Source organism: Cryptotermes secundus, unplaced genomic scaffold (assembly GCF_002891405.2).
Source record: "Cryptotermes secundus unplaced genomic scaffold, Csec_1.0 scaffold2443, whole genome shotgun sequence".
NCBI classification, from domain to species: Eukaryota; Metazoa; Arthropoda; class Insecta; order Blattodea; family Kalotermitidae; genus Cryptotermes; species Cryptotermes secundus.
Window position 1 is genome coordinate 10,510 of NW_019733897.1, and position 26,925 is coordinate 37,434.

The 26,925-nt window shown below is 39.3% G+C and overlaps 1 protein-coding gene across 3 annotated transcripts; it reads left to right on the plus strand.

Annotated features, from left to right (window-relative positions):
* Positions 1–26,383, plus strand: LOC111868373 (TBC1 domain family member 20). Of its 3 annotated transcripts, XM_023858961.2 has the most exons (9): positions 1–155; positions 267–462; positions 4,794–4,913; positions 6,314–6,463; positions 8,974–9,068; positions 11,083–11,276; positions 19,493–19,709; positions 20,035–20,144; positions 22,334–26,383. In XM_023858961.2, the coding sequence occupies exons 1-9, from the start codon at positions 153–155 to the stop codon at positions 22,581–22,583; spliced, it is 1,335 nt and encodes a 444-aa protein (XP_023714729.1). In that variant the 5' UTR covers positions 1–152; the 3' UTR covers positions 22,584–26,383. The 3 variants fall into 3 exon arrangements, with proteins under 3 accessions (XP_023714729.1, XP_023714728.1, XP_033608914.1); XM_023858960.2 differs by having other exon boundaries at positions 1–462; XM_033753023.1 differs by lacking the exon at positions 267–462.
* Positions 26,384–26,925: the final 542 nt, after the last annotated feature.

Below are 26,925 nucleotides of genomic sequence, written 5' to 3' on the forward strand. Positions count from 1 at the left end.
GCCCAGCAGTGCACGAAAGTATGAAGATCGCACAGTTTGTTGTATCAGGTGTAATGTGTGATGTCATTAGGTTTACGTATTGAGTAGATGGGAAATATTACTGCCCTTTTTTCATTCTGTTACAGGACGTCTTGATAATTTCATGCATTAACATGGTTTGTATGTTGTGTGCGCTATGCATGGTTAATTTGTAGTGGGGGTTGTGAAGTGTGTCCACCACGTCGACAATGGGAAGTTCGGTAAGAATAGGTCCGTTATCTCTTCAGGGAGACAGTGGTAGTAATATTAGTGATCCCGTGTATTCTGAGGATGACAGCGATAAAGTGCATAAAGACTGTGTGAACCAGAATGAAATTAGCAACGGTAGAGAAAACCATTCTGTCAATGCACTTTCGGGACCGCAGGAGTTAATAGCAGCAGAACAGAATGGATGTGTTGCGGCAGAACTCAGTTTTGGCGAAGGTATTTACCTGGTTTGCCATGCACTTAAAATGTTATAGTTTATTATTGACGAAATGGGCAGACGTCTAACCTTCAGAATACGATGATATGTACGTACTTGGTGTGATATTTGTTATGTTGGTAACTCTCAAATACTGAAATATAATGTTAGAGTTGGCAACATCATAGTAAACAATTTAAGAACTAGGTTATGTCTTGTTACCTAAGTGATGTTTACTGTTATGTGTAACCACAGTTAAGTGTGTAACAACAGTATCTTTATATTGTTATGTGTTACTATGGTTATAAGCCTGTATGTATATATAAGGCGTACTTCTGTATCAAATCTCAGTGTCTTAATAAAGCAGGAGTAGAGTGAACACTGATTCTCACTTATCATTCGATCCACGTGGAAGCAACAAAAATAACAATATTGGGGTGCATGCCTTCTGAAGCGGCAACTACGGTTGCTTCTGGCTTGATTAGGTGGCGAGAAATTTGAATCGGCCGGGGTGAGGGTGATGGTTATATGTCCCGATTTTGAGGACTTTATAGTAAGGTATTTACTTATTTTGTCTTGCACTTAAAACTTTATGTTTATTATTGACGGAATGAGCAGACGTCTAACTTCCAGGATACGATGATGTGTACATTCTTGGTATGATGCTGGGGTGCATCACTTCTGAGGTGGCAACTGTAGTTGGCGCTGACTAATCAGTCAGCAAGAAATTTGAATTGACTGGGGTGAGGGGGTTGGTTATATGTCCCAAAATTTCAAGAGTTAATAATAAGATGTTAGATTAGTGCTTTGGTTGGGTTTTTGCTATAGTGCAACAGGTTAGGTTAGAGCATTGATTGGGTTTTAGTAGCATTTTCTACATGGCTCCCTAGAACCCGTGGCCTCCTTCATGACATGTCCATATTTGTCTGTTATATATCTTGGTTCCATTGCCTCACCTTCAGCTCTCATAAATCGTCCTCTGCAGCTTCCTACTGGCATTGTAGTATGGTATGGTTTTAGTGTGTTACAGCAAAATTAATAATTCATGACCCACAGTTTTACATACTTCCATTTGCATGTCTTCTTTTGAACTCCAAAAATCATACTATTATGTTGGTGGCCCATTCTACCACTTAAGAGCAACTTCATCTTTTATGTACCCGTGTTCCCACGTTCTAAAGATGTACTGAGCCAACATAATGTAGACCATCATTAGACTGGTCCACACAGCTGAGAGAGTACTCTTGTTGCATACATCTGCAGCAGTGGCCGATAATACTGGGCTCACTTTGTTGTACTTCAGCTTACCATATTTTACAGAACGGTTATGAAAAGATGGGGCACTTGGTAACGCAGTTGGTTGAGCGCCTATGCTGTAAGCCGGAAGGTTGCAGGTTAAATTCCTGACGAGGTCATTGGATTCTTTTTTACTTTACCGAATCCTTCCAGGCGCACTGTGACCCTGGGGTCGACTCAGCCTCTAACAAAAATGAGTATGAGGAATCTTAGTGGGTGTTAAAGGACGGCCTGCATGTAAGGATGACAACCTCACTGCCTACTCTGAGCCAGTTGTCTAGAAAATGTGGGAGCCTCGATGTCTCACAACCTTATGGGCCTCCAAGGTCTGTTATAGGGATAGCTTTTGGTTATTTTTTTTGATTCTCCTTAATTCTCATCCAAACAAACTAAATGCAGATGACTGGAATACTATACAATGTGAAACCAGCAGCCGTTTCAGGAATGAAAAGAAGTAATATCTCAAAGACAGAAATGATGAGCTTGCAATGAACAGTAAGAACAAGAACATTAGAGATCTGTATAGAGGATTAAATTAATTTAAGAAGGGTTACCATCATGGAAGTAACTTAATGAAGGATGAGAATGGCAATCTGCTTGCAGATTCTCACATTTTGAGTAGGTGGAAGAACTGCTTCTCTCAGTTATTGAATGTACAAGGATCAGTGATGTTAGGTAGATATACAGCTGAGGTGTTAGTGCCTGATACTGACTCTTTTGAGGTTGAAATTGCTATTGCAAAGTTGAAAAGGTATCAATCACGAGGTAGAACTTACTCAAGCAGGAGGTGAAATATTACATTCTAAGATCCATAAGCTAATTAATTCTGTATGAAATAAGGGAAAACTGCCTGGTCAGTGGAAGGAGTCTGCTAGTGTACCAGTTCACAGGAAGGGTGATAAAACTGACTGTGGTAATTATCGTTGGATATCACTGCTATCAACTTCATACAAAAGTGTATACAATATTCTTCTCTTAAGGTTATGTCCATACATAGATGAATTTATTGGGGATCATCAGTGTGGGTTTCAACGTGACAGATCAGTTTCTAATCAGATCTTTTGCATTCATCAGATCATCATCATCATCATCATCATCATCAATCTGTCAAGACGACAGGTCCACAGTCTCTTCCAAAACAATTCCTCCACTTAATGCAATCTAGAGCTTTCTCCTTCAAATGACAGTATCCTCTTCTGTCCCAAGGTCATCCAGCATCTTCTTACGTCGTCTTACATCATCAGATACTGGAGAAAAAATGGGAGTACAATGAGATAGTGCATCAGCTATTTGTAGACTTCAAGAAAGCCTATGATTCATTTAGTAGGGAAGTATTGTACTATATTCTGCTAAGAGTTTGGGGTACCCATGTAACTAGTTAAACTGATTAAAATGTGTTTAAACAAAACGTGTAGTAATGTATGTATACGTAAACATTTGTGTCATAATTTTCCTATCTGTAATGGTCTAAAACAAGTAGATGCTTTGTGGCCACTGCTTTTCAAATTTGCTTTAGAATATGCCATTAGGAAGGTCCAGGAAAACCAGGTGGGAATGAAATTAAATGAGACACATCAGCTGTTGGTCTATGATGATGATATGAATCAACTGGGTGATAATATGTGGTAGATACCCAAAAGAAAAACACACAAACTTTAATTGATGCTAGTAAGGAAGTAAGTATATGTTGTTGTCTCCTTGCCAGAATGCAGGGCAAAATCATGAATTAAAGATAGCTAACAGATGTTTTGAAAATGTATCACAGTTCAGATATTTGGGAAGGACTATAAAAAATGAAAACCTGATTCAGGAGTAAATTAAGAGGAGATTGAATTCAGATAATGCTTGCTACCATTCAGTCCAGAAACCTTCGTCTTCTTGTCTGCTGTCTAAAAACATAAAAATTAGAATATAGAAAACTACAATTTTGACTCTGGTTCTGTGTGTGTAACTTTGTCTCTGATATTAAGAGAGGAACAGTAGACTGAGGGTGTTTGAGAAAGGGGTGCTGAGAAGAATATTTGGACCAAAGGGAGATGAAGTGACAGGAGGGTGGAGGAAACTGCAAAATGAGGAGCTTCATAAGTTGTACTCTTCTCCAAGTGTAATTAGAATGATCAAGTCAAAGAGGATGAGAAGGTCAGGTCATGTAGCATGAATGGGGATGGAGGGAGAAAGGTGGAGGAGAAAATGCATATAGGATATTAGTGGGAAAGCCAGAAGGAAGGAACCTCTAGGAAGACCAAGATGTAGGTGGGTGGATAATACTAAAATGGATCTTAGAGAGATATGTTGGGGTGGTATTCAGTATTGAGGGGGTGGGTTTCCCCATGCACTTAGACCAGTTATTGGTACATTGTGCGTCCCCCTTTTAATTTCTACTATCTCCATACCCTACTGGTACTGGTGCTCGCTATTAGCCCCTTTCTGCCAGTGAGGTTCCAACCTTCTACTGGCAGTGGTATCTAATAGTTAGCCCCTTTCTGTCAGAGAGGTCCCCCCTCCTCTGGCAGTGGTACCTAATACTTCCCCATCTACCGGAGGCATTGGAAACTACTTTGGGCTGGAAACGTTTTGTCAAATTTAGTTCAGAGGTCTCCTAGAGACATGAGGTTCTTTTACGTGCCGTAAATCTACGACATGGGACCCATGGCTTAAAGTCCCTCCCGGAGGATTTGTTCCCTGAATTTTTCCGCCCTTAAAAATTCCACGACCTCCACTGGGTTTGAACCCGCGTACCTTGAGTCATGAGGTGGGAACGATGATGGGGTGGTATGTACTGGATTGATCTGCCCCAGAAAAGGGACCAGTGGAGGGCTGTTGTGAACGTGGTAATGAAACTTCAGGTTTCAAAAAATTGTAGGAAGCTCTTGAGTAGCTTCACAACTGGCGGCTTCTGAAGAAGGGCTCAGCTCCCTAGAGGTAGGTAGGTAGTTAGGTGGTTTTCTATTCTGATTGTGTGGTGGAGCTCAGGAGGTAAATCATAACTTATGTATATTTTATGAACCATTTTACACTGTTTTTTTCTCATACTGTTGTTTCATGTTATTTTTAGCACCTCTGTCCAGAGTAATGAGAGAAAAATGTTCTGAGATAGAAGCTGCTCTTTCTGAGGACCCAGTTGATGCCTTAAAATTAAAGACCTTGGCATTGTCTGAGGGTGGCCTTGTTAATGGTAATTTTAATCTCTATTTACTGGTTTGCATTCAGAACTAAATATTGCAGTTATATCGAGATACAAAACCACTTATTGTGAATGCTTGAACTATGTTTTGCACATCATAATACCAAGTGAAGTAGATTTAGGCCCTGCACATTCCACTTGTTGCATCATGCTCATAACAGAGATACCAACATTGCACAGAATTTAGTAGTTCTGTTTTAGGCTGCATGGCAACTGCTCTTTCCTTGTCATGTTTGATTTGATTAGCTTAGTATATTTTACTTTACTGCACATAGTTTAATTTACTTTCCTTTGTGTCCTTTAAACCTAGTCAGTTTACGCACTTTACAAATTGTCAGTACTTCTGCGTTCCTCTTGAGGCAGGGGAACTAATAACTATGTGAAATATTTGCAATTTTAACTATGTTTTTTTTGTGTGGCGTTTGTTTGTAAATATATAGTACAAGTTAATTAGGAGCAGCAGTGATCATGATTATGTAGTTCTGTGCATTACTTTTCATACCTGGGTAGTTAGAAATAATATGTTAACTTTCAAAAGCAACTTGTAATATCAACAGAAATAGCAAAAAATTTGCATTATTTCTTGGTAATTGTATTTCTTCCTAGTTCCTATCTTATGGATGGGGGCATGCGGTAGCATAGTTGTTTAAGGCACTGTGCTGGAAGGTTGTGGATTCGATTGTCAATGAGATGATTGCATTTTTTAACTGACTTAATCTATCCAGCTGCACTGTGGCCCTGTGGTCGACTCTGACTCTAACAGAAATAACTACCAGGAATCTTCCAGTGGTAAAGGGCAGATGGCATGTAAGGCTGACAACCTTACCACCGTCTGTGAGCTGACTATCTAGAAAATGTGGGAGCCTCGATGTCTCACAACCTTGTGTGCCTCCACAGCTTGTTACAAGGATATCTTTACCTTTTTCTTATCTACTGGATGATGAGGGCTGTTTCCTAGAAGAAAGGTGACAGGAGCATGAAGCTGACATTTATGTATTGTGTATATGGATGTATTAGAATATAAAAGGTAAAAGTTGTCCCTGTGCTTAACTAATTAAGCACTATGCCATGATGGTATATGGGGGAGTGGATGTATAGATCCACATTTTCTTGACCTTGGCATTAGTTAGTGGTGAGTGGTCAGCTTCATGCCCTGGCTGCTGCACCCCTGGGGAAAGAACCCACTGTACAAATTGAATAGGAGGCTGGGGGGTTGCCCCATAGCCAGTTTGGACAACGTGGAAAAGAGAAAATTCTTGACCCTACTGAACCCTTGGTCATCCAGCACATAGCCAGTTGCTATGCTGACTATGTTATCCCAGATCCTGTGATATATCAAATATACCTGTATTAAAATTAAACATGAAACTGTTGTCACTTTTGTACACTAGATGCACTGAGGAGAAGAGTATGGCCACAACTCTTAGGACTTGATACACAGGCAGCAACAGAACTGCCAACTCATAAAGAACTTGAAGCTCATGCAGAATATCATCAGGTAGTGCTGGATGTTAACAGGTCACTGAAACGCTTTCCACCAGGTAAATATATAATTTTTAATTTTATTGTTCACTATTCCTTCTCTCTCTTCTTAAACAATCACACAAGCATGATGCACATATCTTTAACGTACCTACCAGTACTTACTAACTCACTGTAGCGGCCTCCGTAGTCTAGAGGTAACGTCCCCACATCATGACTTGTGGTACGCAGGTTCAAACCCGGTGGAGGTCGTGGAATTTTAAAGGGCAAAAAAAATTCAGGGAACAAGTCCTCCGGGAGGGACTTTAAGCCGTGGGTCCCATGTCGTAGCTTTACGGCATGTAAAAGAACCTCATATCTCCAAAGGAGGTCACTGAGCTAAATTCAAGGACATTTCCCGCCCAACAGCAGTCTCTAACGCCTCTGATAGGTGGGGGAAGCATTATAGATACCGCCAAGCCAGTAGAGGCCAAACTCGCTGGCTTGGTCGGGACTGATGGTACGCACCAATATTGGTAGGGTATAGAGACTGATAGAATATCATAGAGGGAAGCACAATGTACCAATACTGGTCTCAGTGCATGGGGAAACCCACCCTCTCCAATAACTAACTAACTAACTAACTAACTAACTAACTAGTGACTCACTGTACCCAAGTCCTCGAGAGGCCAAAGGTTGTTTGACTGCTCAGGAAATTCCAAGCATTTTATAGAACCTGGAGGTTCATTACTGTGTTCACAAGAACCAGCAACTGGTCTCTGTCCTAAGCCAGAAGAATCCAGTCTATACCTCCATCCTGTTTCTCTCTGATCCATTTTAATCTGTTATCTGTTTCTTTTCTTCAGATGTTTTATTGCAGCAGCCTGTTTTTCTGTTCATAAGACCGTTGTTGTGTTACATCTGCAATCTGTAGTTTTGCCCCTTGCTTGTGCATTGTTCCCCCTAGCAGCGTGTGTCTTCACAGATCTAAACAAGTGGATGATGCCCCTTTGTGAGGTGTAATAAGAATTTTACAAAATTAAAAGGAAAAAAAAATTTTAATAGAAAATTTTAATATATTTTATATGATTTAAATTATGTGAACAACAGCATGTGCTTTTTTAGCATATACCAGTTGGACCACAATTATGATGGTTTGAATCATGATGCATGCAGTTGCATATGTAATGAATGGATAATACAGTGCAGTGTAGCAGTTTTAGCATAGTAAAATGGCCATTTGGCCAAAAAAAAAAAGTGAAAGTGGAAGAAACAAGAAACAGATTGTTGCATTTGTGACAGACTGTGTAGTACATAAACAGTTTTAGTTATGGTGATGCAAAAGTATGCTTAAATACAGTATAACATTGATATGCCATGATAATCATTGCATTCAGCTTCATCACTCTTCTTGTAAGTATGTACAATAACAGACTCCTTCTATTGCCAAGGAAATTCCCCCTTTTTCCAAATAGAATTAATGAGATTGTGGTTCTCAGTATATAATTTTTCACTTCCTGCATGAATCATTTCTGGTGGAATTTTTAACAGTACCTGATGATGATCTATACCCTTCCAACTTTGCAGTAGCAATATCAGCCTCAGAAGGATCAGGCTGAGGTACTAATGGCTCAGCTGTATGTATTTCCATCTGCTTAACATCACTGATCCCTTGTACAATCAGCAGCTTGAGAAGAGTAATTCTTCTGTCTGTACCATTCACATTTGTTACCAAGTTGTAAGTTGGTAATACTGAAAATAGTAATACTTCTGTATGGCTAGCTCCAGTGGCCCATGTTGCAGGCAGACTGGATGCTAAATGTTGATTTTGTACAGCAGCCAGTTGATTGTGTTAGAGTCTACAAAGAAATTAATTTGCCAAGAGTTTCCTGTTTTTTAAAGATCCAAGCTGACTGTTCACCTCCATCTAGTGCCCTTCCCTCATGTGTCTTCTTGATGAGGTGCTTAATTGTTTAAGCACAGGGATTAACTTTATTGGTGATAGTGTTAGTTTGCCTCAGAAGTTCCCCTTCTGTCTTTTGGTTTAAAAATCAGTAGGGGTAACAGACACAAAATGGACATGATGGTATTACCTTTTGTGCTGAATGTGGACAAAAATGAATGTTTCATACAGTATTTGAAAATATGTTTACTATCCATCATCATACCAAATTCTTTATGCCAAGATTGGTTGAAGAAAAGTTGCATGTTCTTCTAAATATTATAACACTTTCAGAATTTAAAATTAATTTTTTATGTATTAATGACAACATTCAGTGCCAGACCAAAGAACCTGTTTAAATACCAGTCTTCTATGCTGACTGCTAGACCACTGTGTTGATGGATGAATATTTTATATTTACTTGTGATGTTGGTGCCTATAGGTGTTCATATTTGCTTGAAGTTGATGTTCCCACCCATCTAATTTAAATGTTAGGCAGTGTGATTTATTTCTAGATTTGAACAGTTTTTGCCTTTACATTTTGTACAAGTTATTTATCAAGCAGTACATTACATATATTGTGGTTTTACCTTTTCTTCTATTTTGAGTTGTGACTACATGTTTGTGTGGATTCTCACATTATTCTAGGCATTCCGTATGAACAGAGAGTGGCATTACAAGATCAGCTGACAAGGCTTATTCTCAGAGTTATCATCAAATATCCTCATCTTCAATATTATCAGGTAAACTTTTAAGTCATAAGGAAGTGCATCTGTACCTGTGTGATTGTGAGGCCATAGCTTATTTAAGATTTCGTCATTTGGGTCAGTTTTTTATGGAACCCAGTGACTTTTATGATGCCCCCATAAGCAGGGTCCTATACTTTATTAAAAGTGTAGGATTAATAAAGGGCTAATCCAAGGGTAAGCACAGTAGATCATTGAAGGTCACAGTGTGGGGGCCGGTTTTTGTGGCCCACCCCTTATATACATGCATACATATGTGCATCTGTATGAAAATAAAAAATTGAAGGCAATACTTTAAAAGTGTACACAGTACAAATACTCATCCATTGTGCCAGACATAGTGTATATGGAGATGTGATATGAGTCCTACACTTTTGGTCATCTATGGTTATTGAAAACAAAAGCAGTTGGGGCTGTGATGATTGACTTGAAAGAAATATGGTCGGTTTGTAATTCTATACTTTGACAGTTAAGTTGTTTGTGCTTTTAACCTCAGCTGGTTATTTGTAACTCACTTTGACAGTTAAGTGTTTGTGCTTTTAACCTCAGCTGGTTATTTGTAACTCATTTTCACTTTAGAGACTACTCGGGCAATTTACGCTATTCAGTTGTGCAGTCCAGCTATGTTGGGTGATTTCAAGTTGTTCCCACTCTTGTCTATCAGAGGTCTCTGAAGTCATGCAACCATAGCAGCATCTGAGAGCAGAGTAGGAGGCTTTGTGGGTGATTGAAAATGGAATCTTTTTGCCTTCACTCATCTCTTATTATGAATGAAAAGTTATTTTACCTGCCCAAAGTATATGTTACCTAATCCTTCCAGCCGCACTATTGCCCCGAGGTCGACTCAGCCTCTAACAGAAATGAGTACCAGGAATATTCTTGGGGGTAAAGGGCAGCTGGCATGTAAGGCTGACAACCTTACCTCCGTCTATGAGCTGATTGTCTAGAAAATGTGGGAACCTCAGCATCTCACAACCCTATGGGCCTCCAGTGTGTGTTACAGGGGTACATCTACTTACTTTTACTTTTTGCCATAAGTATATGATGTGGGACCCCAGGCTTTACTTCCCTTTTGAAGGAAGTTATGCTGTGGATTTTTATTGCCATTAAATGTCAGTATCAGCCAAGTTTGAACATGTTGAATCCAGTGGCAAGCAGGTTACCACTCAAATACTGAGGCAGACTGAAAAGAAATGTTAAATATCTATTTGGGGGGGGGGAAATTAAAACTTTATAGGTTATGTCTTATGAATAACCATGTTGCTTATCACAACAGATCCTGTTGTATTTAGTGCAATTTAATGTGATAAGTGCTGATGGTCATTCATAAGAGGGGACCTTGATAATACACGCCATGAATTCAGTCAAGATCAGCGAAAAACTTCCTGTGCAGGGAGATCATATACTCACAATCAAGCTGTGAGATGTAAATGATGTGTACATACTAAGCACAGCAGATGTTGAGCATCAAGGTAAGCCCATGATAAAGTAAAACCACTATCAACAACATTTTGTAACAAATACAAGATGGTGTCAACAAACTGGATTAATTACTGCCATGTTATTCTGTTCACTGGAAGCCTCTGAAGTGGGGAAAAAAAAAATGTTCTTTCATTTCTTTGATCTTGCCCTAGTAAATGCATGCATTTTGCATCAAATGAGAACCAAACAGAAGCTCTTTACATTTCTGGAAAATATGGCAGCAGGACTAGTGAATAATGTGGGATTGGAAATCATGAAGCAGTCACAATAAAGTTCTGCAGAAAGATTTGTGAGCATAGACCATTTTGCTTTTATGACTCAAGCAGCAGGATCAGCATGGTTAGGAAGGACCCAGCTTACATATAAGATTTGTGCATGCAGAGGCAAGCATACTGCTGGAAAAGTCTTAAAGGTTTAAATTTTAATGTTTGTTTCATTATTTTTTGTTTACTTCTTTGTGTCCAGTTAGTTGTTGGTTGAATTCAACATTTAACAGTTGTTCTGGAGCATATTTGGTTCTTGTGTGTAGGGCTACCATGATGTGGCAGTAACTTTCCTGTTAGTGGTTGGAGAAGCAGTTGCATTCCAGATCATGGAGAAATTGTCCACTGGACACTTGAAGGACTGTATGGAGCCTACTATGGACAGGACATCCTATTTGCTTAATTACATTTACCCTCTTATATATAGAGTACATCCAGAATTATATGAATATATGGAAAGGTAAGAAATTAAATTGTTCAGAATAGGAATATAATTAGAAATATATTTATGTATTAATTTTTTGTTCATAAAAAAACTTAATATCATTACTTTTGTACTTTGCCTTAGATTATGCCATTAGGAAGGGTCAAGGAGATCATTATAGTTAATATTGTAATGGAACACATCAAGTACTGGTCCTTGCTAATCATGTCAATTTATGAGATAACACGATGAATTAGACACAGGAAGTCTGTTAAAAGTTATCATAAGGATTAATCTAGAAGTAAACCCCAGAGAAGCTGATAGTTTTTGAGCTGGCCAATAAATTCTCACCATTTATAGAGTGAAAAGGTTCATTACCATACTCGCAAAAGCCTGCCACTAGCCCCTATCCTGAACCAGATGATTCCAGAATGCTGCCTTGTGGGATGCTGTGTAGGTCTTGTGTGAACTGATGTTTTGGAGGAACGTATTGTCTCCATCTTAGGGGTAGAAAATCAATGAGCAAAGAGTTTGCATAAGCAGGTGGATAGCAGATTGAGCCACCAGTTGAAAACATCCAGTGATATATTCCTCTGAAACATTTGTTCACACAAGATATACATGGCGCCATATCCCAGAAGATGGCATTCTTCGTGGTCACCGCTGTGAAAATCTTAAATCCTACAGGTGATTCCAGTTCACTCCCTCACATCTTATTTCTCCTGTCTATACCTGGGTCTCCCAAGTGGTCTGTTCTGGCTAAAATTTTGTATGCTGCCTGAGAGGACCACATCACTAACTGCATTCTAATAAATTTAACATAGGAGCAAAAGTTATGTGAGCGGAAAAGTGAATGTCACACCATAAATACAAGGCATGTGCAAGAATGTCTTTTCCAGTTTTTGACAAGAATTTGGAAAAGTTTGAGAATTTAGACAAGAATGAGAAATTGTACATTTCATCAGTCTTTCCACTAAAGTAATTTATAAAACTATCCATTTTTTTACAGTGCATTGAAATATACTGCTGTATTTACCAAAATTGTAGATGCTTACATATGTAAGGCAACCATGCACAAGGAAACTGTCTGTACGTAAAACATGCATACAGCATAAGTGTTCCTTGCTTTCTGAACAGTACTGTTGATCTCATGTTCCAAACAATTTGTAACCCATTCCTTCATTTAGTCATCCATCCAATAGTTTAACACCTGATCACTAGATCTGTAGGCAGCTGCTCATCAGGCATAGTTCTTCAGTTCAGTCTAACAAAGGGTGATAGCTGTGTGCTCTCTGCCAGCTCTGTCCCCGTTACAGCCACTTGCATCTTTTCTTTTCCAATTTTTTTCATGACAACAGAATTAGCGTCCATGTAGTCGACATTGTAACTGGATGGTGTGTCGAAATACATTGGAGTTTCCCTGGTATTTTCTCAAAGTGTGGTGGTAATCTCTTGCAAAATTAAGTACTTTGCCATAAAGGAAACTTTGTCCTCTGCATCACTTGTACACAGCATGTAGTGCTGAACTTAAATTCCTGCCACATATTAGGTAATGACGTTGCAAAAAACTGACATTCAATTGTGGCTTTGAAACCATACAAATGACAGTATTTACATAGAATCGGCATAAAGTTTCTGTTGTTTCCACCTCATTTGTTTTCCTTAGTAGATGTTATATCTTCTTGCTACTTCACAATTTTTGGTTTATTCTGCGTGTTTAGTCACTGTAATCTTTTAAGTGCAAAGTGTTACCGCAGTGCCTGATACTTTTTGACACTACTGCCTTTTTCTTGACTTGATCCGATATTTTTATGGTGAGGGACACTTTCATTAGCTCAGAATATTGTAATGTAAATTGGTGAAACATTTCCTTTTTCCTAACTTAGGTTCTACGTCAGACAACCTTGTGGCATCACTTGGCTTCTGACTTGAAACGTACTCCTGTCTCATTTGCTACTCTCTTAGCATAATTGTTTAAGCTTTGTCATGAAGACGCTGAAAGTTTAAAATGGATTAAAAACATCATATAATCTCTCTCTCTCTCTCTCTCAGACACACACTCACGTACATATTTAGCATCCAAATTCATGGTAACAAGTCCTTTGGTAACATTTAAAAGAATGTTTGAAGCTGAGAAGTGAATGTTCCAATAAAGATCATGAAATTATTTTTTTTTTATTTCGGTCTTTAAAATTTGAGCTTAGCAAGTCTCTCTTAGTATTCACTCTTGAAAAAGATGTTTGTGTACAATATGTGTGTGAACACATTTACTTTTTTTATAGTGTAGGTAATGCTTAGGTGAGTGATGATACATTTCATGCCTTGTACTTATATGTAGACCAAATTCATTGGTATATACACTGAAGTGCCAAAAGTCATGGGATAGGTACCTAGTATCATGTAGGACCCCCTCTAGCCCGGCGAAGTGCAGAACTCGACATGGCATCGGTTCCACAAGTGGACGGAAGACCTCTGGAGAGATGTTGAGCCATACTGTCTGGATAGCCGCCCACAGCTCCCTGGTATTTGTAGGTGCAGGATTCTGGGTGCGAATGAACCTCTCCACCATGTCCCATAAATGCTTGATTGGGTTCATGTCAGGTGAACGTGGTGGCCACACCATTCGTCGGAACTTTCCAGAATGCTCCTCGAACCAATTGTGGACAACTCTGGCCCGATGACACGGTGCATTGTCCTGCTGGAATATCCATCGTTGTGGGGGTACATGAAGTCCATGAAGGGCTGCGAATGGTCACCAAGCAGTTTAACATAGCGGTCACCGGTCAATGACGTGTTTAGGTGGACAAGCGGACCTAACTCATGCCACGTGAACACACCCCACACCAGTATGGAACCACCATCAGCCTGCACGGTGCCTTGTTGACAACTGGGGTCCATGGCCTCATGTGGTCTGCGCCACATCTGAACCCTACCATCTGCCCGAAACAACTGGTACAATGACTCATCGGACCACGCCACATGTTGCCAATCCTCCAGGGTCCAATAGCGACGTCACAAGCCTAGGTGAGGTGCTGTGTCCAGTGTCGTGGTGTTGACAGAGGCACTCTGGTTGGTCTTCTGCTCCCCTATCCCATGGAAGCTAAAGAACGCTGCACTGACCTGATGGATATGTGACTGGTACCTCCTGCATTGAATGTGGATGTGATTTCAGGTCACTTGTCTGTTACCACGGACAATTCTGGCTAGACGCTGTTGGTCACGATCATTAAGCACCCATGGTCGGCCACTGTGCTGTCCACAGTGGGTGGAAATGCCTTCCACAAGGTATTCCCGGTAAACACGTGACACCGTGGATCGAGGAATGTTGAATGACTGCACAACTTTGGAAATGGAATGTCCCATCCGCCTGGCACCCACTATCATGCTCTGTTCAAACTCCGATAATTCACGTCAGCTTGCCATGAGCAGAATATCTGGTGTTCAACCTGACTCACAAGAGAACACCTCACGACTGATACTGCTCAGGGCATTCCCAAGCCATCAAGGGATGGTGGCACCGCTTAAAAATAAATTTACATACTGCTATCCCATGACTTGGCACTTGAGTGTATTTTCATGTATATTTTGAGAAAAGTTCTAAAATTGCCTGTTAGTTTGTGATGTCCATACACCTTTCAGTTTTTCTACTACTGTGGGCATGTGAACTGCTGGACCAATTTTATTTGCACTAAATATCTATATCTGTGCTAAATTTTGTAAAGTCACTGCTGTTTTGATTCATTATTGTTCATTGTAAAGATCTGTTTGAACTTTTATGTGTATTTTTTGGGGCCTTTCTTAGATGTTGATTAACCGGATGCAGTGAAATTCCTATTTATTGAATATCTGGGGTACTGACCTTTTTATACTAACTTGAGTTTTTCACTATATGGGGCTCAAGGAAAATTATGTCAAGAAATTTTGTGTTCTTGTAAGATGTACTAAATATAATTATGTATATAATATTGTAACGTGTTTAGTTACTGAAGACGCCGTTCGGATTGTTAATTGGTTTATTTAACAACCTACAAGTATTGGCTACAATTAATTACAACACTGTTGCGGGGTTTCACACTTTATAACCCTATTTGGAATAATCCACTCAGTCCTCAGTAGTCTACACGTATTAATTTTGATACGGGAGCTATACAAGTTCACTGTATCACACACTCCCAATTACACACATGTCCGGTTCTTCTTTCCACGACTGCTGCTATACTCCAACTGTGTCACTCCTGATCACACACTAACTCGTTCACTGCCGACTTGAGAACTGTCTTCGGCGGCTGTGTAGTTCCCTTATATAGTCGCAGTGTTTGCCTGTTACGTAGCAACGCTGGTGGGAGTTGTTTATGGGTACATAGCAATTGCGGCGTTGCGTGTTACATCACCGCGGGGAGAGGGGCGGGGTGTTGACTTGCCTATTACCATAGTAACGACAGCACTATGATGCCGTCACGTACCGCTGGGGAGGGAGGGGTCTCCTCCATTGCGCAACACGTCACAATGTTATCATATAATTATGATTAGAATAATTTGTTTATATAAGTTATTAAAATAAACTATTTCTGAACAAATAGTTACAGTTACATAATATCAAATTAATTGATGATGTAGATAAATACCAGTTGTGCAGCAGTGGTTTCAGGTAGAAAATCTTAATGTTGGCTGTTACGTCAACCACAGTCATACTAAACTTAGGTATGAGTTCCAAAAGTTAGAAAATTTCTTACATTAAATGTTATACAAGGTGGTTCAGATATGACCGGGACTGATTTTTTTTTTTTTAAACCATAAGTGCCAAACACAACCAACCCCAGTCACAATAAAGATAGACCAAAAACAACTGGAGAATGTGAAATGTTTTAAATATTTGGGTAGCTTGTTAACAGATGATGGAAGGTGTACTTGTGAAATTAAATCCAGGATTGCCATGGCAAAAGCTGCATTTAGCAAGAAGAAGAATCTTTTTACCAGCAAATTGGACTTAAATTTGAGGAAGAAACTAGTGAAATGCTACATTTGGAGCATAGCTCTGTATGGGGCTGAAACATGGACACTTAGGGCAGTAGATCAGAAACATCTGGAAAGTTTCGAAATGTGGTGTTGGAGAAGAATGGAGAAGATCAGTTGGACCGATTATGTGAGAAATGAAGAAGTGTTAATTAGAGTCAGTGAGCAGAGGAATATCCTACATGAAATAAGAAAACGGAAGGCTAATTGGATTGGTCATGTTTTACGCAGAAACTGCCTTCTAAAAGAAGCTATCGAAGGAAAGATAGATGGGCGGATAGAAGTGACAAGAAGACGAGGAAGAAGACGTAAGAAGATGCTGGATGACCTTGGGGAAAGAGGATACTGTCATTTGAAGGAGAAAGCTCTAGATCGCATTAAGTGGAGGAATTGTTTTGAAAGAGACTGTGGACCTGTCGTCTTGACAGATTACTGATGATGATGATGATGAAGTGCCAAACACTTACTTGCACATGTCAGTCTTCAATGTACTTCCCTCTGGAGTCAACACATTTTTTCCAACGTTCTGGAAGCATCCTGATGCCCTTTTCAAAAAAGGGCTTGTGGTTGGCAGCATATCCACTCCCGAACAGTCTGGATGATGGCGTTGTCCACAAACCGCATGCCTTGCAAGTCTGATTTGAGCCTTCCGAACAGGTAGAAATCACTTTGGGCCAAATCGGGAGTGTACGGTGGATGCCTCAGAAGGTTCAATTTCAATTTCCGGAGGGTTCCATTGTTGTTTTGGCCATATGGGGGTGTGCATTGTCTTGAAGGAAGGCTACTAGCTTTACACCTGTCTTCTGCTTGGATTGGATCTTTTCCTTCACATCTTTTGCCAGGAGGTCTGAGTAATAAGCTGCATTGACTATTCTGGAATCTGTCAGAAAGTCTACATGGATAACCCCCTGCCAGTCCCAGAAGAACGTTGCCATCACTTTTCCTGCCGAACGGCTTCTCCACGCTCTTGGGTTTGGGAGAACTGGGATGCTACCACTTGCGTGATGACTGCTGGGACTCGGGAATGAAGTAGTGCACCCACATTTCATCAGCGGTCACTATAGACTTCAAAAATGCATCACCTTCATCTTCAAACTGCTGTAGAAGATGACCGGCAGCTTGCATGCGCATCATTTTGTTCACATCCATCAAAATGCTTGGTACTCACCGTGCATTCACCTTGCGATAGTGCAGGTGGTATTTCACGATGTCTTCTGCACTACCAACACTGATGGACAGCATTTCTCCAAGTTCCTTGATAGTGATGTGCCTATTCTCACAAATAAGCGTGTCTGCACAATCAATGTTTGGCTCGGTGATGGATGTTCGGGGCCGACGTTCATGCAGTTCATTCTCCATGCGCACTCTGCTCTCTCTGAAGCACTTACACCACTCAAACACATGGGTCCGTGAGAGACACTCTTCCCCTTACTGTTGTTGGAGTCTGTGGTGAATTTCAGTGGACGGGACTTTTCTCCAACGAGGAATTTGATCACAATGTGTTATTCCACACTCCATGGTACCTTCTGTTCGCTCATCACTCTATCAACTCCCAGATAGGACTGAACAGGTTCTAACCCAAACAGGAGGGAGAGTGGAGGTTGTGGCTTCACTCTCTCAAGGTCGCAAAGCTGCTGTGCAGTGTGGCTTGTTTACACACTCCTGGTCATATTTGAACCACCTTGTATATGAAAAGGAGCACGAGGTAGCGTAGTTGGTTGAGGCACTATGCTACAAGCTGGAAGGTAGTGGGTTCAAATCCCGCTGAGGTCATTGGATTTTTTTTAATTGACCTAATCCTTTCAGCTGTACTATGGCCCTGGGGTTGACTCAGCCTTTAACAGAAATGAGTACCAGGAATATTCTTGGAATATTCTTGGGGGTAAAGGGTGGCCAGCCTGTAGGGCTGACAACGTTGCCACCATCTATGAGCCGATTGTTTAGAAAATTTGGGAACCTTGACATCTCCCAACCCTGTGGGCCTCCACGGCCTACTACAGGGATACCTTTACTTTTACTTACTTTCTTATATGAAAAGGATATTCTCTACATGCAGGAAAATAACACAATCCTGAGAGCTGAGCATAGGGGTAATTGCACTGCCTGGTGTGCACCGACCTTATACCAATTAGATAGTTCCAGCAACCACTCAGCTGATGCCAAGGGGTCACCCCAGCCTTCATGAGAAAATTCCTAAAGGGTGACACACCTGTAACAGTAGTTTTAAACCCCTTGGGACAGCCCAGTTCTGTTTAGTTGCATTGCAAACATGCGAGACTGTGAGTCCGTGCAGAACAGACAGACCGACATGATGCATAAATGAAACAAGCTTTCTTAAAGTAAAAAATTCAGTTGCCCATTCTTTTTGTTTCTCATTATTGATTGATTGATTGATCAGTAATCTGTCAGATGACAGGTCCACAGTCTCTTCCAAAACAGTTCCTCCACTTAATGTGATCTTCTGTTTTTGGAAATGTGATAATGTGGTAGTTTTTCCATTTGCTTTCCACATCGCAGTACAACAGCCGTTCAAACCACTCTGGTCACGCCTGTTGCTATACGAACTTGAACCATCTCGAGCATCATTTGTTCTGTGCTTCAAGTCGCTGCTGATGACGCTGCTTCCGGCATCAGTTTTTGGTTTTTGGTGTCTCTCTTCGTCTGATGCCTACCCTTTGACCTGTCCAGCAAGGGAGGCCCTGCCAGTAGCTACGCTACCGCTGGTATAGCTCTCAAAGTCCTTGGCATACTCAAACCCCCTCACCACGATAAGGTGGAGACACCAACGAGGGGGTTCTCATTATATCTGGGTGGAAATGGTACTCAGTACTTGGTTGACTTCAGTTTCTCCTTTTTCACAGAAAAATATTTGCTCTACATTGCTGTATTTTTCACAGAGTATTTTTTCTCTTCCTTTTTTGTCGAGTATGGATTTGGATGTTTTGTTTTTACAGACAATCCCTGAGCAAGTGTGAAATCTTTGCATGCTCAAAATTTCCTCTCAAATGTAAGATTGGTGTAAACATTGACATATTGAGAGGCAAGCAGACACCTACAAAATCATTGCTAAAGTGAAGCATATATTTTAAAGCAGCAGGAAATGGAGTTTTCTTCTTATGCCAGAGCAGCATTTATTATTTTGGCTGGAAATTAGGTTTTGGCATAATTCTGTCAGGTAGAATGTTTGAATATCGGAGTTCACCTGTTCTTGTATGAATAAAATACTTCTCTTATACTAGGTCGGGTGTCGGTACTGTGTTCTGCCTGCCATGGTTCCTAACTTGGTATGGCCATAGTCTGAACCAGTACAGGGATGTAGTAAGACTGTATGATTACTTCCTCGCTTCTCCACCTTTAATGCCACTTTATGTGGCTGCTTCTGTTGTGGTCCATCGAAGTAATGAAATTTTTAGTGTGGATTGCGATATGGCTTGCATTCACTCTCTCCTTTCACAAGTAAGTTCCAAGTATTACTTAACTTTGACTTAAATGTAAAGTGAAAGTGTGAAATTCATGTTCTATCATCATTTTCATTAGAGTATGGAAAGTTCTGTTGTAAAATCAGGTTCACTTGTAAATTTTTATGCTGTGGCGCATGAATTGAAATCATAATAAAGCTTACATCAATTTTGAAGTTCAGATTGGCAATATGACAAAATCTTAAATTAAATGGGAAATGTTTGTGCATGTTACATGATTTTGTTTGAACTTGGTCTTAACATTAGTTCCCAAATGTGATTTAAGTGTTTATACCATGTGTAATGATGCAATGAATTAACAGATTCCAGATGATCTCCCATTTGAAAGCCTTCTAAAGCAGGCATTGAAGTTGTATGAAGATTACCCACCAATAAGTTTAGAAGCAGAAGTACAGGAGAGATTTAAGAAAGAGTGAGTAATCCTTACAGGAACTAATATTAACTGAAAGTGCTGTAGCAATTTGAGCATAGTGATATCCACAGTTTTTTTGCTGTTTTAGTGCTTTAATACTGTCTCATGTATTACAGGGTTTAGCATTTTAACATTTTTTGTCTTAGTAGATAGCTTTTGCAGTAAAATATGAACAGGGAACAGTTTAGAGAATGTGTAAAATAAATCTCAGCAAAATGTTGATTTTCCAGTTTGTCTTATAAAATGTGGTTGCTGAAAATTGCCTGTTTACCAAAATAACCAGGCTTTGTGGACAGTGTGGTGAATTTCCACTTGGGATCTGTATATCACATGAGCTCCCTGCTTTCCAACAGACTTGTCCAAGTGTAGACTTTGTACAGTTTTTTAACCTTTATCATTCAGGAATAGGGATTTTAAATCTGCTGGTACAGTGAGGTTACCAGACTTCAGGGGTAACAGCTTATAGTCTGTAAATAGGAGATTTTAAATTTCCCATTTCTGTAGAGCGGGCAACCTTCTAACTTGAATTTAATCTTACTAGCATTGAAAAATGTAACACTTGGCATGCTGAATTATGCTCATGCACTGTCACAATAATGCACGCCAGGTAAAAGTTAAAATTTTGTAACAGTGAGGAATGAACTGTATCACCTCTTAAGGATCGATATTCTCCTCTGTGTGACTAGCAATGGAGGTGAAATTGTTTATTCTCATGTTTCATGCATGGTCACTGCGCCATAGAATTAGGGAGAATTTGAATGTAGGACAGGAAGTTACATAAGACGAAGAAGATATGATGAGATTAAATATCTAGGTGTAAGGTTTGTATGAATGGTTTGGTTCCTGAAGGATAACACACAGAGGGAACTTACAGTTTTAAGTATTGCTGTATAGAAGTGTATACTGAGGAAGCTATAAGCAGCAGGATGCCTGTTTTAAATTAGTTCTCTCCAACTACGGTGTGCAATTACACCACAAAGGAAGCATATTCATTTCTGAATTTTGTGGAGACTTATGAAGCAGAATTTTAACAAAATTAATAATTGATACCAGTCACTAAAACTCAGCTCTTGAAGAAGACCCACAAGATTGGTGAGATGCACTGTCATAAATATGCGGGGTTCATATACGAGGGTAAGTCAGTAAGTAAGTTACAAATGGATATAGAACTTAAACAAATAAGAGTACTGATTTGAAAAATTCTTTTATTTCTAAACATAATCTCCCTGTACATTGAGGCACTTGTCCCATCATTTCACAAGCCCCTGAAAACCAGCAGCATAAAATTCTTTGGGCTGCTGTTGGAACCAGGCAGTGACTTCACTTTGTACATCTTCATTATCAGGAAAATGTTCAGCTGAAAGATGATGTTTAAGAGGGCCAAGAAATGGAAGTCTCTTGGAGCAAGGTTGGGGCTATACGGAGGATGCTCAAGGACTTCCCACTTGAAATTTCGCAGCGTCTCATTTGTCTTGTTGGCAGTATGGGGACGCGCGTTGTCATGCAAGAGCAACAGGCCTTTGGTGAGGAGTCCTGGTTGCTGTAGCTCCAACCTTGCTCCAAAAGACTTCCATTTGTTTGGCCCTCTTAAACCTCATCTTTCAGCTGAACATTTTCCCGACAATGGAGCTGTACAAAGGGAAGTCACCGCCTGGTTTTGACAGCAGCCCAAGGAATTTTATGCTGCTGGTTTTCAGGGGCTTGTGAAATGATGGGACAAGTGCCTCAATGTACAGGGAGATTATGTTGAGAAATAATAGCATTTTTCAAATCAGTACTCTTATTTGTTTAAATTTTATACCCATCTGTAACTTACTTATTGACTTACCTATGTACATATGTTCATGAAATCCACTTTGATATTATTGGTAATTATCTCAAAAAGGATATGCTATGTGAAGAATGTGTGATTGCACTCTGAAAAAACTCATATATTGCCATTTTTAAATGGAAGAATTTTCTGGAAATGTAATTAAAGAAGGAAAGAGATCTTTTGTGCTGCCTTTGCAGAAAATTAGTCTTAACTACATTGGTAGTTCTTAATCTTTCTGAATTAGTGAACCTGAATTTAGGAAAGTTTTATTTGTATGGTCATCTGTAAGTGTTTTCCTTTAACCTGACTTTCTCACTTCAGATACAGTAACAAGAAAATTTGTTCTGAATTACTTAAACCATTATCTCTTTGACAGGCTGCAACTTCGAAGATATGATGACAGACCTCGAACACCCAGAATACATCGTCATAATGGAGGAACAATTTGGCACCACCTTGCTGAAATAAACAGATTGCTCCCACACTGGGCTTTGGTTCCTCATGTTGCTATACCACGTTTCCCTTCTCGATTTGTTTTTGTTACAACTGCTGCTCTTATTGGACTCTATGCATACCTTCGCATGGCAGATGCACTTGTTATGAACAATTCAGTCCCTGTTAGGTAGTACAGAGAGCGCTATTTTAGTCATTTGTGTGTTAATACATACATGGATATTGTGGATGTTCAGCTCCTGGATGTATAAACTGCTTCAAACTGGAGCCTAAATATCTGTGCTGTATGCATGAATAGAAATCATCTGTTGTAAGTGCTCTTGCAATAATTTTCCAACCATTGGTCATAATGGCTTAAATCTGCAGTGGGATGGTGACAGAACAATTATATTTTTCTTCAGGTAGAGGACTAATAACTATTATGTCCCTGCTATCAGGTAAGTAACAGGCAGATTTATCAGTTACCATATATTTTGCAAATATGTCAGGGTTTCAAATTAAAGCAGAATGTTCAGTCATGTCATTAAAGAGTTGCACATGTTGTGTTATTTATCAGGGCATATTTTTTGGCTTTAACCCTTTGAAGAGTTAATTTAAAGTTCTTGAAAATACTGTCAGGTGATTATTCTTTTACAATGTGTTACATCCATTTACTAAAAATACTTTTACAAATATTACTGTATTTCTGCATGTAACAGTTTTAGACATATTCCGTTTATGATATCCCCCCCCCCACACACACACACACACACACACACAAAATGGGTGCATACACAGGTCTATTTTGCCTGTTGAACATGTCCACATCTCCAATTTTCTGATTATTGCCAATGACAGAAGCAGACATTGTGATTGCTTATTGTATTGTTGACTTTTTCCATCTCTTTCACTTTGTTTTTGTAGACTTTTGTCAACATGCACAAGGCTCTTCTATTATTCACTTTGGTGCCATGTTGTTCTTAGTCTCCTTGTTTATATGACACTGTTCATTATCTTGTAGAAGCTGGACACGCCTTCTCTATTAGATTTTACAGGCTTACCTGCCAGTTGTCAATATAGCTTATGTCCCTAATCATGGTGGTGATCAAGAAAACTGACGTGGGTTGTAACATTTTTAGTACTAAGAGAAACCTGTCTTGTGGCATTGACTTTCAAAGTACATTGATGTCAGAGTGTCAGTAGTTCAGTACACTTTCACTTCATTCCTTCTTAGATGAGACATCAACATAAGAATAGCAGGGAAAATTTATATTTTGTCTTTTGTTTTATCAATCCGTTTATGAATTTTACATTTTTGTGCTCATGTGGTTGGTACTGATGGTAGGAGTGTGATATTTATTTCATTACACATGAGAGTCACAGTATCCACTGATGAAAACATCCAGTTCCTTGGGATCTTCAGATAACATCCTATTACTCCTGCCACTGCTGGTCATAAGGTCAGATAACTTTCGGTTGTAATCAGTTGTTCAAGTTTTCCGTGGAATTTAATTTTTACACTTGCTTTTTGTGCCTTTACTGTTAGAAGTGGCCACTGGTCATGTTTGGTTGTGTCACTCATGTGTTCAAGTTTAGAATCAGCGTTAGTATTATTTGCTGTCACCAGTGTCTGGAGTGTCAGATTCCAATGTTTTGACTTTTATCTGTATTTCTCTTACACAACATTACAGCCCACTTCCTACAAGTGATTTTTGTTCACTGGCTTGGTTTATGATCTGTCATAATGTGCAGTCTGGCCCAAAAAGATATCACAAATTTCCAGTTAATAGCAAAGCAAACGATTGCTATACGTTCACATACTACAGGACATGGAAAGTGGAAAATACATGGGTACACTAGAACAGGGAAAACATATGGGTATTGTCTTATGCCATGCATCATGTTTAATGCTGGATGCACTGATAGATTTGTACTCATCAAAGGGTTGAATAACTTTTGTAATAAATCTTTAAACATTCAGATTTGCAAAACAAATTTCAATCATTTTATCCATACATCAGAGAAAGTCAAAAGTATTTATGCATGCCGTAACACAAGATGCATCACTCCTTAGAGGTTTGCATTCATTCTGACCTAGCCCAAGGGCAAATATATTGGTATCTAAAGAATTACAACATTTATAAATTTTATTGTTTGCTGTACTATTCAGACAGCCATAGACAATTATTATTTAGAATATGTATATATTAGAGGATTGGAAGAGTTATAGTCTATGTTTTCTTAACTTTGACATTAAGGAAGTCGTGTAATGTTTCTCCATTACAGTGATTGTATTCAAGAACCAGTTTTCAACATTCCTGTCTTCCTTTGTTTGGAGCATAATAGTCCAGGCAAGAAAAAATATTGATTTATCAATCTTGACCTTGCTTTATCACCATGTGTGGTTGACAAACTAAAGATTTTGCATGCCTCTTAGCATGAATTTCATTTTCACAAAAACAAAAGTAAAAAGTGGAGACTAAATTTGACTGAAAGAAAGGAATTCTAAAAATGGAGCAGTGATACATTTAGGTTGGAACTGTGTTAAATTTGGTGAGTAAAACAGGGTTACATTAATAACAATGCAGCTGACTCATTTACATCATATCCCAGGGCTAGTTATTCTGATTTTGATTTGTGCAGGATTGCATCAACTCCCACAAAAGGTCTTATATATTAGCTTTTAATTACCATTCATGGTTGCCTTACTGTTACACCAGTATGAACATAACCTCAGAATTTGAGGTTCTCACAGTGGTGATTATGAAGAGATCTGCCTTCTGGGTTATAATGCTGTGTAATCCATTGACAGTCAACCGACATTTCAGAGACATGTTACTTCTACCTGCAGAGTTGAAGAATAAGCCAAGCAAGATGCCAACATGAAAGTGGGTGGCAAAAAGAGCAGTTGGATTACAGAAATTTCAGATAATATAGGAAACAGGAGGGCAGTGGAAGGTAGCAAGTCAGTTACCATTCAGTTGCTTGTAGGACTGAATGAACTCCCAGTGCCCGCTGGCTGTCACAACCTAGTGAATCAATAGGAGACAAGAACAGGATAACTAGCATGGCCCTTAAAAGACAGTTTTGCTGGTCTATGAAAGGACAGGGAAGAAGTGCTAAGGGTGTGATGGGCAGAGAGCCAAGGCGTATGGGAAAGAGATCATGTGCCTGGGTCCCAGGCATACAGTGGAGGATGAAGGAGCAGAGCTAGCGGAAGGAAGCAGGAACAACAGGATGGAGGCTTAGGGCTGATGAGTGCCCAGAGGGGCCAGAGTTGGTGGCTGATAAGGGCAGTGTGCACAGACATACTTGTGTGTGGACTCTTGGGAAGACCCAGTTCTACAGTCCTGTGAGGGAGGCATTCTGCGGTCTTTCAGGGTGCAGTTGAGAAGTTTATATGATTGACTCAGACAAAAGCCATCTTTCCTGTTCATATAATTAGGATTTAGCTCATCTCAGTCACCTCCCTCATGATGCAGTCCATGTATTTGGGTTTCGGTGGATAGGATGATGGTGGTGTATAACTGAACACAATGCCCCAGTCATCAGGTGCAGGCCAGGTTGCATGAAGTTTTAAATTATTTATCAGTGCAAACTTCAATGTACGATTTCATTATATCACTTGTGCATAATATCTTTAATAAGAGGACTTTTCAGTATGATGTCATGTTTATAATGTTCAGTATATGGCTTATGTCAGAATCATTGTCATTCAGTGTTTGGAAATTGATAACTTGAAATGACTGTTGTTTAATTTCTGTGCCTTGTTTAGTTTTCATGAAGAAAATGTTTACTTTTACAAGATTTCTGGCATTAGGTTAGTAAATATGTTCAGTAGGGGTAGTAGGCTATTTTATCTTTGTGTGTGATATTAACTAATTCTACATTTTTCAGAAATCTGAATTGAAAATCTGTAAAATGCAAAATTAATTCCGTTGAAATTGTCACAATATTATATTTAAGCATCCTGTTGCACTCTACACGATAAATGATACAAACTCTGTCCTAAGTGCAAACAATATATATTATATGTCCTTGATCTTGTTCTTTCTACACTACATGTTTCGGCCTCTATCGGCCATCATCAGGTGTATACTCTTAACGTTGCTGCCACACTGAACCCAGTCTAAAATTTAACATTTAAAAACACAATGTCACATTCTTCGTATTATCAACATCTACATCGTTGATATGTGTCTGGTATGTAAATTATGTTGCACACATCATATTTGATATTCTTGTAGTAGCACTATAAAAATTTAATTTTAATTAATTAAAAAAATTTTAAAAGGTTTAAAAAAAAACATCATAACTAAAGATTTTTAGAGTGCTACTACAAGAATATCAAATATGACGTGTGCAACATAATGTCGCGTATCGGGCGTATATCGCGACAAATAAATTCTCGATGTATTCGATGTAGCGAATTTTATTTCACATTCGCACTTACAATCACCCAAATTACAGATTTACGATTACTGCTATCTGCAGTATCACAATTAGTACACTCCAAATGCCAGAATACAACTGACT